The sequence below is a fragment of the Pararge aegeria genome, chromosome 10, assembly GCF_905163445.1.
Source record: "Pararge aegeria chromosome 10, ilParAegt1.1, whole genome shotgun sequence".
NCBI classification, from domain to species: Eukaryota; Metazoa; Arthropoda; class Insecta; order Lepidoptera; family Nymphalidae; genus Pararge; species Pararge aegeria.
Window position 1 is genome coordinate 15,621,514 of NC_053189.1, and position 17,482 is coordinate 15,638,995.

At 34.9% G+C, this 17,482-nt stretch overlaps 1 protein-coding gene across 6 annotated transcripts in view; it reads left to right on the top strand.

The window, feature by feature from the left end:
• LOC120626775 (protein tramtrack, beta isoform) overlaps nucleotides 1-17,100 on the top strand; it is a 548,009-nt gene extending 530,909 nt beyond the window's left edge. The window contains exons 5-6 of one of the 6 annotated variants that reach the window (XM_039894501.1): nucleotides 14,062-14,127; nucleotides 15,170-15,997. In XM_039894501.1, the coding sequence (XP_039750435.1) occupies nucleotides 14,062-14,127; nucleotides 15,170-15,384 (281 nt within the window). In that variant the 3' untranslated portion in view covers nucleotides 15,385-15,997. Of the gene's footprint in view, nucleotides 1-882; nucleotides 1,425-7,071; nucleotides 7,848-10,615; nucleotides 10,746-14,061; nucleotides 14,128-15,169; nucleotides 15,998-16,787 lie in introns of those variants that run through there. The other 5 variants (XM_039894511.1, XM_039894470.1, XM_039894503.1 and 2 more) reach the window with 5 other exon arrangements.
• Nucleotides 17,101-17,482: the final 382 nt, after the last annotated feature.

Here is a 17,482-nt window from a genome sequence, read left to right on the forward strand (position 1 = left end):
GTGGTGAGGAAAAATCGATACTAGTATAAACAACTCTTTGTGGATGCAATCTAAAAATAGATCAACACCAAAAACTTTGGTGTGACGAGTTTGGAATTTTAAATTTAATTTGTTGAGCTTCGTTAGAGGTTTTCCATGTTTTTTACATGTTTTGTGGAAACGCATGTAAAATTGAATTGTGTTTGTCTTGAGCTCCGCTGTCGGCTGCCAGCAGGGTGATTCACTAGATCTCGCTATTTTTAGTCTAGCTACATATCCTATTTTTTCAACTTTAAATTAAAAATGTAATATCTGGAATTAATATGATGGGACCTGAGGTGGGAGAGTGAACACAGTTTTTGATGACGTTAAGAGTATCACATCGTTAAGAGTAGACGGCCGATTGGCGCAGTGGACAGCGAACCTGCTTTCTGAGTCCAAGGCCGTGGGTTCGATTCCCACAACTGGAAAATGTTTGTGTGATGAGCTTTATGCTCATTTCATCATCATGCCATTTTCCAGTGTTTTTCAGTGTCTGGGTGTTTATATGTATTTTCTAAGTATTTATGTATATATAATTCATAAAAATATTCATCAGTCATCTTAGTACCCATAACACAAGCTACGCTTACTTTGGGGCTAGGTGGCGATGTGTGTATTGTCGTAGTATATTTATTTAGTTATTTATTATTTATTTATTTATTTATTTATTTATTTATTTACATCAAAATTGGGTCAATTGACATGATCATAAATGGTATTAGCTTATTTTAAGTAGACATCTAGTGAGTAGTAGTAGTAGTGCATTTTGTTATAGAGCTCGTCCAGGGATGTACTTCTACCATAACGGCAATGGTTAGTGATAATGTTGAAGAATAAGCATTAACCGTATATATTTTTCAGGGGAGGCAGAGCGCAAGAGCAATGAGGAGGTCGACGTTGTTGCATCAGGAAGCGGACAAAACGCACATTTGGAGGACGAAGTTCAGATTGTGAACTCGGAGAGTAAAGGCGAAGGCGTTGAGTTTGCTAGCGATGTAGAGGAGTACTATGAGCAGATGTCCAGGGGCGATGAGGCGGTGTCCAGTTCGGTGATTATGCGCCACGAAAGAGTTGTGGCTGAGGCCACGCCGTCCAATATACAAGCGCCAACACCACCACCCAACTCCGATGAGGGAAGCGAGGAGGAAGAAGATGACGATGACGACAGCGATGAGTCTGAAGCCCCTGCGGATGACGGAGTCAAGCGTCCGCCTTCTGACGAAGAGATAAAGAAGTACTTAAAGAAAATCCTAAAGGGCGCAAACTTTGAGCAGGTGACGATGAAGTCGGTGTGCGTGCAGGTATACAACCACTACCCGGACTTCGATCTCAGGCACAAGAAGGACTTCATCAAGGCAACCATCAAATCAATTATTTTAGATGTTTAAAAAATAATGACGGACTTTCTACGGAGCACACCGATACTTTATAAACGGACTTAGTTATAAATTATTGCAATATTTATACATTATGGATAATAAAATATCTGGCAAGCGGTGTGGATAAACTCCTCCATTTAACACAGTACGCTAGGTACATAAGTAGAGAATTAATTTCCGATCACTCCACTCCACATTTTGGCTGGGTAGGAATTCTTGTAACTTTTAACATGTGTATTGTCTATTTTTGATTTTTGTTTTGTAATCATTATTATTATCATACACTAAACTCTCACACCCATTGTACAAGATACATGAGCAAAGAGAGCCTAATATTAATAAACTTACTTAGATACGTAGCGATAAGTAAACAATTACTATTATTATTATCCTTATTAAAATATACTCTCATACCCGGACACAAGATAAATACAGTTTAATATATATGACATTAATACATTCTTATGTTGTTAACCTCACTTAGATACTTAGCGACAAATAAACTATTAATAGGAATAGTGATCTATTCCAGGCAACCATTAATTAGAAAGATAGACTGCATAAAATTGTGTCAAATTACATGATCATAAATGGTATAAGCATATTTAATGTAGACATCTAGTGATTAGTAGAAGTAGTGTCTGTAGGATTGTAGGCGTAGTGGTAATAAATTAGTATGGCCCAAAGTAAACCTCACTTTATATAAAAGAAATGTTTATTGTATGGCAATAACAATTTATAAAAAAATAACCAAATACTTTAATTGACAAACCTCTGCCTAAGTTTAAGGTTAAAATTATTTAATGGCTTATGCTTCGACAGTTTTATTCAGTAGACGAATTTCTAAAACTAAAAAATAATTGTGTTTCTAGGTTTATATTTTGGTTAACTTTACATTATTTAATTTTAAGTTGACATTGTTATTTAATTTCACAGTTTTGATACCTTAATTTTTCTGTCATTTTATATAAAATGAAAAAAAAATTTTATTATTAAGGTGTTGTTATAATTAGCATGCCATAGAATGGCAGATTGTAGCACGGAACTTGTAATATTCCATTATAAGATCAAGTTTGTTAACCTGCAATCACGAAAATAAAGATTTGAATTTAGTGCATTTTTTTATAGAGCTCGGCCAGGGAAATACTACTACCGTAACGGCAATGGTTAGTGATAATTTTGAAGAATAAGCATTAACCGTTTATATTTTTCAGGGGAGGCAGAGCGCAAGAGCAATGAGGAGGTCGACGTTGTTGCATCAGGAAGCGGACAAAACGCACATTTGGAGGACGAAGTTCAGATTGTGAACTCGGAGAGTGAAGGCGAAGGCGTAGAGTTTGCTAGCGATGTAGAGGAGTACTATGAGCAGATGTCCAGGGGCGATGAGGCGGTGTCCAGTTCGGTGATTATGCGCCACGAAAGAGTTGTGGCTGAGGCTACGCCGTCCAATATACAAGCGCCAACACCACCACCCAACTCCGACGAGGGAAGCGAGGAGGAAGAAGATGACGATGAAGACAGCGATGAGTCCGAAGCCCCTGCGGATGAAGGAGTCAAGCGTCCGCCTACTGACGACGAGATAAAGAAGTACTTAAAGAAAATCCTAAAGGGTGCAAACTTCGAGCAGGTGACGATGAAGTCGGTGTGTGTGCAGGTATACAACCACTACCCGGACTTCGATCTCAGGCACAAGAAGGACTTCATCAAGGCAACCATCAAATCAATTATTTTTGATATTTAAAAAATAAAAACGGAGTTTCTACGTAGCACACCGATACCTTATAAACGGACTTAGTTATAAATTATTACAATATTTATACATTATTGATAATAAAATATCTGGCAAGTGGTGTGGATAAACTCCTCCGTTTAGCTCAGTACGCTAGGTACATAAGTAGAGACTTAATTTCCGATCACTCCACTCCACATTTTGGCTCGGTAGGAATTCTTGTAACTTGTAACTTGTAACATGTGTATTGTCTATTTTTGATTTTTGTTTTGTAATCATTATTATTATGATACACTAAACTCTCACACCCATGTACAAGATACATGAGCAAAGAAAGCCTAATATTAATAAACTTACTTAGATACGTAGCGATAAAAAAACTATTTCTATATATTATTATTATCCTTATTAAAATATACTATCATACCCGGACACAAGATAAATACAGTTAGGTATATATGACATAAATACATCCTTATATTGATGAACTTACTTAAATATATAGCGACAAGTAAACTATTAAAATATACCTTATTAAACCTATTATTAATTAACCTTATTAAAATATACTCTCCCACCCGTATATAAGATAAATTCCTTAAGTGACCCAAATATAACATTAATATGCTTACTCAGACACGTAGAGATAAATACACTTAATTATACATTACATAAATACATTCTTACAATAATAAACTTACTTGGATACATAGTTATAATTAAACTATTATTACTTTTATTATCCTTATTAAAATATTCTCCCACCGTTATACAAGTTAAATTCCTAGTGTCTCAAATATAACATTAATATGCTTACTTAGATACATAGAGATAAATATACTTAATTATGCATTACATAAACACATTCTAACATTGTTAAAGTTACTTAGATACATAGCGATAATTAAACTATTATTACTTTTATTATCCTTATTAAAATATACTTACTCTCCCACCGTCATACAAGATAAATTCCTATAGTTTCTCAAATATAACAATAATATGCTTACTTAGATACATAGAGATAAGTACACTTAATTATGCATTACATAAATACATTCTAACATTGATAAAGTTACTTAGATACATAGCGATAATTAAACTATTATTACTTTTATTATCCTTATTAAAATATACTCTCCCACCGTCATACAAGATAAATTCCTATAGTTTCTCAAATATAACAATAATATGCTTACTTAGATACATAGAGATAAATACACTTAATTATGCATTACATAAATACATTCTAACATTAATAAACTTACTTAGATACACAGCGATAATTAAACTATTATTTGGACTACGGACCTTTTTTTTTCAGGGAGACCCGTGCCCTGTTGTGGGCCGGAAATGGTCTGACTATATATATATATTAATGTCATGTTGGTTTGTGTACGCTTCAAAAACTCAAAAAATTCTGCACCGATCGAGCTGAAACTTTAGCATGATATAAAATTCGCATCAAGGATTGTTTTTATCTATTTTTTGCATCGGTCACATATCCGCGAGTCTTTATATCTACGCAGATAGTGGAAAAACAAAAAATATTGTATATCCACAAATATTGCAAAATTAAACTTATATGTAATGAATTCTTTGTTTTGTTTTTGATTTCTCAACCATTCCACGCTTCGCTGTGGCACATCTTTATGGAATATATTAATAAAATTATATATAAATATATACATAAATATATATATATATATATATTTTAATTAAAACAATCAAATATCTTTCGCTATAACGATGAAGAATTGCATTGAAAGGAAACTTGGATTTCCATAATATTCTCAAAGACGTGTGAAGTCTACCAATCAGTGTAGAGCACAATAGCCGATAATACGTAAATAATCGTGATGTGGATGGAGGTATGCCATAAAATACCGAAAAAAAGTCTTTGATACACACTCACACACACACAATATAGGGCGCATTTTTACACGATTCGACAAATAAATAAATTTTGTTTGATTGTTTTGGATCTATTGTAGTAATTAATTTACGCTTTCAGTTTTTATCGTATTGGTCATATTTGCACGATAGTTTGCTCATTTATATATTTATTTAATCCAAGACATTATTTTTTAGTTTAAATGCGAGACGGTATTTTGGATCTTTTATTAATGAAATCTTTGTAGTATTAGATGTAAGTCCATCAATGTGTATCTAAATCTTATCGTAGCGCTGTTGATAACGAATAAATAAATAAAATAAAACTTAATCATTTCATTAAGTAATAAGCTTTATTGTAACCATATCAATAAGAATGCATGAAAAAAAATATTAAATAAATACAAAAAAGATACTAACGTAATTTATTGTAATTTAAATTAACACCATTAACATTAGCTATTCATTTATTGCTCGATCATATTTTTAGTACCTAGTATTGAGTCCTGTCCTGCTACTTTCTGACCTCACGCTGCTGAGTTACGGTCTGAATAGAGTGATTGGTGTAATTATAGGCTCATGAGGCTTAACACATACGCCTTAGGTTGACGGACTTTTCGTGTTCTTTGAATGTCCTGTAGATGAAATCAATTGTGAGAAGACCTAAACAAACCTACCTATACCTATATAACTACATATTAAAGCGCGCATATTTAATTATGAAGTGGATACCAAAACGGCGTCTTAAGCTATTGCACCCTATTGTTGCAAATTGTTTTTATGAAACAAGGAAAAGGTACTTCAAGTTCTAAATCAGCGTTTATAGGCGATTTTCCACTTCTGTCTGACGGTCCCTAAATCACGATTATAAAAATAAAGCATCTTGCATCACGAAAGCTATGACAACAATGATGATTTTTAAAATACATTATTCTTAACTACTAACTTAAACCTTTATACAATATTTTCTAAATTTTACTTCCTTTGTTAGTATTTTGCAACTTCGGTGATAATCCAATACTTCCATGGAGATGGATGTAGATGGTAGCTGGGCATAGGATCTGCGCTAAAGTGAACCCACCCTTTGGGGTAGTTCGATATGGACAATATTGACGGCCGATTAGCGCAGTGTGCAGCGACCCTGCTTTCTGAGTCCAAGGCCGTGGGTTCAATTCCCACAACTGGAAAATGTTTGTGTGATGGGCATCAATGTTTTTCAGTGTCTGGGTGTTTATATGTATATTCTTAGTATTTATGTATATCATTCATCAAAATATTCATCAGTCAACCTAGTACCCATAACACAAGATACGCTTACTTTGGGGCTAGATGGCGATGTGTGCGTTGTCGAAAAAAAATATATAATATAACGATGATTTTACAAGTACATTTTGTAATTTTGTGTTGTTAGTAAATAAACATGGTTCTGTGTAGTTTGTTGCGTAGGCATACCAACGGGATAGCCATAGTATGCCTGCTAACCAAGAAGCGGCCGTATCGCATCATGTTCAAGTTACGTCGGCGCAGCGAATTCCGATGAATCGTTATGCGATACCTTTTATACCACGCTTCCTATGGGAATTATTTGAAAGACCCAGGCCACTCATGCCACAAATCGGCCGAGGATATTTAATAGTTTTAATATTATAAAAATTAATAATGTAACTCTAAGACTAATAATATTATATTAGTCCTAATATCATTCCTAACATCATCAGCACCCTGCTGCGACCTTAAGTATATGTAGTTTATAAAAGTAAATTTATTTTCTGAAAATAAATAAACATAATAAAAGTTAATGTGTTTGATAAATATGAATTAATTTCCTCTTAACGTTAGATTCTTTGAGTAATTCTTTTGATTCAAGCTATAAAATGTTAAAATAAGCATTTGTGTGTCATGCTAAATAAAGTATTCTTAACTGTCGTTGTTTCATTCGTAAAATACCTATACAATTATAAGTTAAATTTTCTAGATTGTTTCAATTCAAGTTCAAAAATATAAAGTTCAAAAGACTTGAATTAATATTTATATATTATTAATTTACAGATCCCACATCATCCGCGTTGCTGAGATCGTATTCTGCGTACCCAGAACGCAATGCATTTCATACTTACGATGAGCCTTGCGAAGGAGTCAATCATATTGTCGTAACACCCGACTTCCCTGTACCGTTCGAAACTGACACCATTAAGTATTTCCCACAGAATATCATAAAAACTGAAAGATTCTACAGAACACGTACTGTTAAAAGACCAGAGACTCCTGAACCGTTAGGCTCATGTGGGTGCAATTTTAATTGCGTCAACGAAATAGATGCTGCCGCTCAAAAGGAACTTTTCGATGAATTCTGGAGTTTAAGAGATCGACAATTCCAAAGGGATTACCTTGTGGAAAAAGTAAAAGTTCAGGAACCTAAGACGAGCCTTGTCGACGATTCAAAAAAGAGATTCAGTCTCAACTACACATTGGTGTATCGTAACAAAGAGTACTACGTTTGCAAAAAGTTCTTTTTGAATACTTTGAATGTGACCGAGAAACTAATAAGGTACGCACTGTTGAACAAGGATAGGAAACTGAATATGCCGTTTCCCGAAGAGGCCTGTTTTAATACGACACCGAGAGGTGGTAAAGTTATAATCTATGAAGGTTATAGATTCAGTCGCCACCACGTCACTGATGCAAAAATTCGTTGGCATTGCGCTACTCATAAGGCTAAAGGATGTAGAGCTTACATTTATACGGTTGATAAGAAAATTATCAGAATAAGTAATAATCATAACCATGATGTTCCTAAGACTTCAATCTAATCTGTATGTGCACAGTTTCAATATTTTAACTAGTTTGTATTATCAATTTACATTGTATTGTATTTCTGCACTGCCCAGTATTCTACATCGTATAAATGAAAACCGAAATACTACTTCACAGATATTTTAGATGTACATTATTTACCGTCTTTGAGATTTATCTGTGAAACCGAAACGCTTATAGTTTTTGATTGAACCACTGCCATTGTTTTTACTAAAAAAATCTAATACAGCCCTAAAATCACATGCAAAATTAAAATCAAGTGACCCCTGGCACTTTATTAGGTACGCGTCGTTTAGTAGGTACTATGCACGTGTCGGTCTTTTATTTCCAATAGGGCTGTCATCAGAAAACACTTAGAATATTTTGAATTCATTTGTATTGAAAAATAAATATGCTTCTTTTGATTTAATATTTTACAGGGTTTCCTTATGAAATATACTAATGCACCAGTATTTCGGGATTCGGTTAATGTTGTACAATGATCAACTCTAAGAGGTAGGAGATGATAAATCTATCATTGTAGTCGGGATAGTATCTGTCATAGATGTAGACATGAATAACGCTTGGAAGCGGAAGTTTGGGTCCCTGGGAACATCTGCAGCTGTTTGGCTCACCAGAGTTAGGAAGCTCGAGTCTGCTCATCTAAATCGTTGCGAATAGAGCAAGTAGTTAACCTAGAGACTTGAAGGTTGAGAATGACAAAAAGCGAAAGTCCCAGGAGCGGCTGGCAGTAAATAGGACTTCCTTACCCATATAACCTTCGGTTTAACGTGGTGAGGAGGAATTTAGCTAACTTTGATATTTTTGTAGAATTATTGATACTATATAACGATTCGTAATGTATAAAATGCTGTAGTTTCCTCAAGTGTGTGAGGGCAAAAATGTGTGGGTCAGGTTAATTTGTTACTGGTCCACAACTATAAGTGTTACTATAGATTTAAAATGTAGTGCAACGGAATATACAAAACAAACAATTTATTTTCATCATCCGATGAACTGCTGCTGAACATAAGTATTTTATCATATAACCTTTTGGTGGCGGCGAAAGGTACTTCTTGCGACATTCTTCATATCGTCTTTTCTCACAATTGATAGGTATACGCTGCGTTTTCCGGTAGTGGGCCACCGCCCCAGAAATTAAACATTACATTACATACTATATTTTTGTTACAATATATCCAAAATCTATGTGACTACTATAATTATAAATTGATATGTTTACATTGATAAAATATTTAGTACTGACTCGCGTATTTGAGATTGCGCTCTAAGAAATATGCACCTGAGTGCGTTTAAAACATTTTTTCTTCGATATTTTATAATGTAATCTCAGGTTAGTTTTACTCATACATATAATAGGATCATACTGTTGTTTAACTAGTTTTAACACCCATTTAAATTATTTATAAGAACTTTTAACTATTTTAAACAATAATAACTTCTGTAGATTAATAATTATTTTTACGTAATATACATAAAAAGAATGTATTCATAGGTTAATGCAAAAAAAATATTAGTTCTTAATATATTTCACGCCCAGAGCCATATCTGCATACATTTAGGTGCATAATTTTAAGTTAAGACTGCATACTGAATACAATTCCATAGTAAGTAAAAAAGTCCATCCTCGGCCTAATTTTTAAATAAACTATATCAAACAGTGTAGTATTCATATTGCAAATATATACTGGTAATAATATACTGGTGTTAATTCGGCTGGAAGCAATTCACAAAATTTATAGGTACAAATATAGTGCTATGTTTTTTGTGTAGTTGTATGAAAATATCATACTTGTCAAATTTGCGGACTTCGTTAAGAGATATTTATATAAATTTTACGGTCTAAAATATTACTTTTGAAATATTAATTTTAGACCGTAAAAAATATGAAAATATCTCTAAACTAAGTCTGCAACTTTGAGAGGTATGATATTTGTTACGGTTTCATTCTTTGTTTGCTATAAGAAACTTAGGGTGGCCATGGCCGGACGCGTCTCCATACAAAATGTATCGCCAGTCATTCCATTAATATTTTTTTATACACTAAGCCTCGGCATCTGGTTGCTGCTTTGGCTTCACTTTGAGGGGGGCAGAGTTCAAATACCAACAAGTTATGTGCAATTTAGGCAATTAAAATATCATTTGCTTCAACGGTGAAGGTAAACATCATGAGGAAACCGGCATGCCTTAAAGTTCTCCACATGATATTTGAATTCCTTAATACACTTAAGACATTTAAGTTTAATATAGAGAGATAAATAGCTTAGTTTAGGATTCAGTACAATTGAAATTACAATAAACTGCTATCGTATGGAGATAGAGTCGGCTAGGACCTTAAGCGCTATGCAAAGCACGCTGTATTAATTCAACTGCTAGACTTGTAATAGATTAGCCATATAAATTTTTACTTGCAATACCAGCATTATTATCCTGTTAAAGAAAACTAAATCAAAACACTGAAATACGAGTAATAAAACCGGTTATTATTTCAATTATCACATTATGTGTTCCAGGTATTTTATTAGAATAAAAAAATTAGATAAATAATTGATAAAAATGGTTTTGGTTTTATAATAAATAAACTGTAAAATATTTACTTTTATTGTACTGTACTTCCCGACTGCCATAAAAAATGCGGTATTTATAATATCAGAACTCACGTCGACGCATTGACGGCAGGCGACAGCTACGGTTGCCTCTGCTGTTGGCAAAGTGTCGCTCGTGTGTAAGAACCCTTAGTGGGAAGCAGGATGATGATAATGGTAACGTTTGTTTTCAGCGCCCTTCTTCGAAGTAACGACTCGGGGCAACGCGGTACTCGTGTGGGGAGGCTACAGGTTCGGAAAACAACGAGAGCAGGGCTCGAAGACCCGATGGGCGTGCACCAAACATAACTCATCCCTCTGCACCGCATATCTCACTACTGTGGACAACCAGATTGTCCTATACAGAAATATCCATAACCACGAGAAACCAAAAATGGAATTCAAAAAATGTATACATTGTAGCAAGTAAAGTTAATGGGATCACTAAAAATAATACTCTTTGTAATATTATTAAGATTTTATGTGCTTGAACTTTTCTTCTAGATGTAAAACTACACTTGTTCCTCGTAGTTATTTATGATTATAAAGAAGATCACAAAAAAGTGTATCTTTGTAGTATATAAAATAATCGGTGATCTATAAAAATACTCGTTTGTAATACTTTAGTTTTTCCTGCTTGACTTTTTCTTCTAGATATAAAACTGCACTTTTTCTGCATCGTTTTATTTTACCTAATAAAAAAGTGTAGGTTTTTTTAGAAAATTAAATAATCGGAGCTCATTAAAATATGGCTTTACTTTTTCTTCTAAATTTAAAACTATACTTATTAAAAAAAGTGACTTTTGTAGCAAATAAAGTGAAGTTAACTTTTGTAGCAAATAAAATAATCGGATATATGTTCACTTTAAATCGTGACAAATGTTCGCTTGCAATAGTTTAGGTTTTTTGATTCACTTTTTTTCTTACATTTAAAACTAAACATTTTGCCGCATCTTTTTCTTTTGGTGAAAAGTTACTTAATAAAAGATATTACTTTTGTAGCAAATAAAATAATTGGAGCTCGAAAAAAAACGCTTTTGTCTTCATCATTTTTTTGATGAGAATTTACATAATAAGTAAGTGTAAGTAGTAAATAAAATAATCGGAGATTAATAAGAATACTCGTTTGTAATACTTTAGTTTTTTCCTGCGTGACTTTTTCTTCTAGATGTAAAATTTTAAACTTTTTGCCTCATCGTTTTTTGATGATAAGTTACCTAATAAAAAAGTGTGTACTTCTGTAGCAAATAAAATAATCGTAAATAATAAAAATACTCGTACAAAACAAGTTAGTTTCTTTGCTGCTTCACTTTTTCTTTTAGATGTAAAACGTTGCGTTTTTATTTTCTATGATGAGACGTTACTTTTTTTCATCGTTCTCTCCTGACATTATGTCAAGTTTAAAGGTTAAATTAGGCGGGCTACTGTTCTCGTTGCAAAAATAGTATTCTTGTTGTAATAGTAGTATATAACGCGTATTTAAAGTAAATGTCGCATGAACAGATCCTAGTTTGTATCGACACCTGGTTTGTTGTATCGGCACGGGCGATGAAATTTTTCTTTTTTTAATTTCACTTCAACTTCACTTGACTACAATATCACGTGATGGTACGCGATGATGCAGTCTGTTTGGGGTATGTTTGGCCTCTTTTATTATTTATTTATTTATCAGACAACAAATATCAATGAATTAAATTACAATAAAATGGCAAAAAAAAACATACCTACGTTAATATTTTAGAACTAAAAGCTATTGCGACTGGGGGTCGGTTGGTTGCAGCTCCCCGTAGCCTCCGAAAATAGATGTAGATACCTAGGTTTTTTTGGTGGCAGACATCGGCAATGCATTTTGTGACATATAAGATGGTCAGGCGAGTGACAGTAATAACATGGAATTTGATTCAGTTGTTTATTTTATCTCAATTCACTTCTTTGCGCACAAACCTCCAATTTCACTGGAGCATTTACCCACAACGCTGATCAAATTCGGGACGTTGAGCTTCAACGGTTTGTATCACATGTTAGTTGATGATACTCGAGACCGAAAGCATAACTACGAGTATGTACTAATTATACCTATTATGTAAATTTATTTATTTCTTTTTGACAATATATATTTTTAGTAGGTTGTCCCGCTGTCTTGTCACAGGTTCAGTGTTCAAAGATCGCCTGGAACAGAGTGCTGCAGCAATAAGGCCGTCTTTGCATGCCTACATTTTTTAATGACTTTCTTATTTTTTTTATATTATTATTTTATGTTTTACATGCAATAAAGTGTTTTTTATTATTATTATTATTATTAACGTGCTCTCCGAGACACGGCGGTTGACTACGCTGATTTCCAAGCTTCAGGCTAACTTTTCCGAGTTTAACAATTAAATATGACTAGATTTAGCGGTGGAGGAAAACCCGTGAGGAAACGTGATGAATGAGACTCCTCAAAAGCATCTGAAGCCTAGCAATCCCCACATGTCCAGGGTGGTGAACTACGGCCTAAGTAAATCTTATTTTGAGAAGACACCTTTGAGCTGTAGAAAACAGGTAATGGTTTGGTAATAACGACTATTTATGCAACATCACGCCATACTAAAAACTTGCCTTCCATTCCAGAACTGTTCTACGACGCCTCACTCCGTGGTCGCCCGATAATCGTCTTAGCGGGCTTCAGATTCAGCAAGCATCGTCTGTCCGGACCAAAGACACGTTGGCACTGCGCAAGTCACAACCGGCGAGGATGTAAAGCTGTCATATACACAGTAGACGAAGAAATCGTACAGATCAGAAACGAGCATAACCACGCAATACCTAAGATGACACAAGACCGTTACGCCTTTCTCAGTAAAGTTCCAATTACGTGACAGATTAATTCAGTGCAAATTACAGAATTGAACTGAGCAGCGTGGTGGGTCTAGGCTCTAGATAGTCTCCCGTTTGAGTGAGGAGGCCTCTGCCCAGCTGTGGGATTTTAAGGCTGCCATTCCACTGGAGCGGAGCGAGGCAGCGGAGCCGAGAAACGGAGAAATATTAACCAATAGGATTGCACAAAATCTCCGCTGCTCTTAAGTGACAGAGTACCCAACTGCGCTCCGCATTAGTCCGTTTCTCGGCTCCGCTGCCTCGCTCCGCTCCGGTGGACGGGCAGCCTAATAGGCTGTTTTTGATGACGATGAGTGTAATCGGGCTGCTATTACCAACACAGCGATTTACGTTAAAAATGCAACTCCTAGGTTATGAACTTTATATCATCATCATATCCGCCTTTTCGCGTCCCACGGACACACGGGTCCTACCTAGAAAATAACAGTTTCTAATTCATTATTTTTTGGTCTATCAAATAGCATAACTGTTGTTTTCTAAACTGTTTTCAACCCCACAGATTAATAACTGAACGTACTTTAAAATACCGAAATTAAAAACTTAATAACCTATTAAACAAACCGTCATCTAAAAGCTGTTAATTTGCGGGGGCTATGTACATTTTATAAGCATAAAAATCCGTGTATATAAAAGTTTAACTTGATTTGTTAATGACTTTTAGATACATACTTCTCTATAAAACTGTTTTGTAAAATGGCACCATGATTGTTTTTAACTAGTTATAAGTTTGGTAAGGTTTTAAAGCTTGGTATTTCTTTAACAGGACACACCTACAAGGGCAGATTTATCAAGAAACGAAAAAAGAACCTAGATTCAATAGTTACAAAATGTACGTAGAATCAACAATGATTGGCTTTTTAATGGACAAACTCTTTTGACATGCACTTGATGTATCTGTCACTGTCGCATTTAAAAATTCGGACTCTTTTTACGTTAACAAGAAAAACTATTGTTAATTACTTATGTAGTACGAGTATGGTTGGAAAGTTATTAAAACAAAAATTATACAGTCTATCTGAAAATTTTCTTTACATTCCTAAGCTTCAATAACAAATAATCTAGTACTAGAGTTCACCGAAGTTAGTTATTTTGATTATTTACTTACGAATCGGCCCGTCCTCTCGGAATGAGAAAGGTTTAGGCCGTAAATCAACGCACTGCCTAAGTGCGGATTGGTAGACTTCACACGACTTTAAGAACATTATGAAGAACTTTCAGGCATGCAGGTTTCCTCACGATGTTTTTCTTAACCGCAAGAGATTATTTAAATACTTAACTTCGAAAGTTTGTTTTGGGCTTCTTCTTAGAACAGGGTACGTTTGGAATTCTCGAAGCTTTCTTTTTTGGTTTAGGAATGTAGTTATCGCCATCACTAACAAGTAATAAACGCATTAAAAGTGCTATCTATGTGCCTACTAAAATAAAGAAATATTTGACTTTGAATTTGACTTTGGAAAGTGCCGGAGATCAAACACGGTCGCTCCGACGAAGTATTGCACTGTCTTATAGGTTTTCCGGTTACCATCGGGTGGGCCATCTTCTTGGTCCGTCAATTGTTAGCCATCATCATCATAATCAACCCATCACCGGCCCATTACAAGGCTCGGGTCACGGCCGTAGTCCACCACGCCGGCTCTGTGCAGATTGGTGGACTCCACACACCTTTGAGAACATTATGTAGAATGCAAGTTTCCTCACGATGTTTTTCTTCACCGCAAGTGATATTTTAATTGCTTAAAACACACAAAACTCGGCCCCAACATCTCGGGCCTCGGAAAGTGAAGTCGAGCTCCTATCCACTGGGTTCAATTGTTAGTAACTAATTTGATATAAAAAATTCGGTCATTTATTTCACAAATATTTCTTTCAAGGTCCAGTTTTTTCGGTAGGCTGTCGTGGAGGCCGCACGATCCTGCTAAACGGGTACAAGTTCCTCAGGCAGCGAAGCAACGGAGTCAAGTCCAGATGGTGGTGCGACACCCACAGAGGGCGCGGCTGTAAGGCTGTCATCTTCACTATCAACGACAAGGTCATCAAATGCAAGTCCGTTCATAACCACGACCCACTATCACCTTCGTTATTGTAACCTTATACAACTAAAATAATATAATTTCCAAGGGTCCTTAAAGTTTGTTTGGTTTTCTAACGTTTCAAATTTTGCTGTTATGCAAAAGTTATCAAGCATGAGCAGATTTACGCAACGTATCTTGCGTGCAATTTTACGACCAATCGGCACAGGACGTGCCGGTTTAGCCAGGCTTTTGATTGGACGGAAAAATAAACCGTAATCTCCTATCTTCGAGACAAAATATAAATTAATATATTTACGCATAACAATTTAATTTTTAAGTTTGAATTTCTTACTGTTAATTTACGTACAGTTTACATAAATTACCAGTAACAAATCAATAATTTATAATGAACTGTTCTAATCGAGAATCTTCGATGGCAGATTGTATTTGCTTAAGTTGTGCCATCCGTTTTCTACTATTCCCTGTCGATAAGGATACCAGTATATATCAAGATTTTAGATTAACCACAAGTAAATACCAAAAAAGTATGCGTATCCCAAAAATAAAGCAATCTTATAAAGCGACATCTTTGGTCGTATGCTAAATGTATGTGTAAAATGTGAAATAATATGCGATCCTACTGCGCTGAAACTATTTTTTGAAATTATATCATACATTTTTCTAAAATTATTGTTTTATTTCTATTTCCTCTAATGAAATCCTCTTATTAAGGTAGAACTATCTCTTGTGAACTTATACATTAATACCATTTATTCTTTTTTTTTATATTTGGACGTCTGTGAACATCCATATGATAAACAACTTTATCTACAAGAAAATATTATAAATTTACTATAGATAAAGAAGATCACATTAGCTAGATGGTACAAATAGACAAGGTTGTATGTTGCGGCATTCGTTTTGGACCAGCGCTAGCATGCCACCACGAGAAAAGTATGTCGACCCATTATCTCGATGTAAACAAAATAAAACGAATGACGAACACATAATTATCTCGTGACACGAATATTAGCCCGCCAAAGCGCATTTGGAATGAACCTCAGTAATTAAAAACAAATATAGATAATTTTACGACCAAGTATATAATCAATTTAAATTATTTGTATGAGTTTAAATAAACCTATTTGTATAAAAAATTTCTGTCATTGACTTTGAACACGACCCTTTCACAACCTTGCCTGTACATACACTACAGTATAAAATTTATACGCTCGCAACTTCAGACGTTTTGGAATATAAAAATACTGTAACGACGGAGTAAAATGGACCTTATCTATTTTGTATTAAGGCTGAATTCGTTCACACTTCTACAGGCACTTATCTGAACTGGCAGGATCAGCAACTCCAATACAAGTTACGTAAAGTCCAATTTGCTTTATAGCGACTCCATATATGCGAGAAACGAGCGCTTTCAGAGGATCTTTCGCGCAAGAAGCTACAACGATTTTCTTTTCAGATCGACCAGCCTTCTTCACTTCGAAAATCGGCGCACGGATAATGAAGCTCCGCGGTTATTGGTACACCAGGCACTCTGTCTGCTCGTCCAGAGTGAAGTGGTTGTGCGCCGAGAGCCGTCACAAACAGTGCCACGCTATCGTGGTTACCATCGGCAGCATGACCGTCGACCGCCAGAACAAACACACACACCCACCTCTGTTAAACGCTACCCGCCAAACGGATTTCGATTTCCTCCAGCTTTTAGATAGTAAAGACCGCTTGATGTCATCTTAAGTTTAAGTTAGCTATGGAATAAATTGTAAGCTAAGGAATTAATGCCTTTTTATTAACCACTAGCGGACCCTCGCGACGTCGTCCGCGTATGAGTCAATCGAGAATCTAGAATAGATGTGACGCTAACATCATAATCATACTATGTATCTACTATTATTTCATGTGGTATACTGAGTTAGTAAGTTGTCATTATTTTAGTTGATACATCCATACATCCACCCACACAAACTTTCGCATTTATAATATTAAGAAGTATGGTACGCATGTATTCGATCGTTGTCCCATATGCCTTTCTACTTGCTGTTATATGTGTTGCTGTTATCTCCGACAATATTTATCAGATCTTCATTAAAATTAGACACTACATGTTTTATAGTATACACTTTCACTTTAACAGGATAAAAGGTATCCTATATGTTG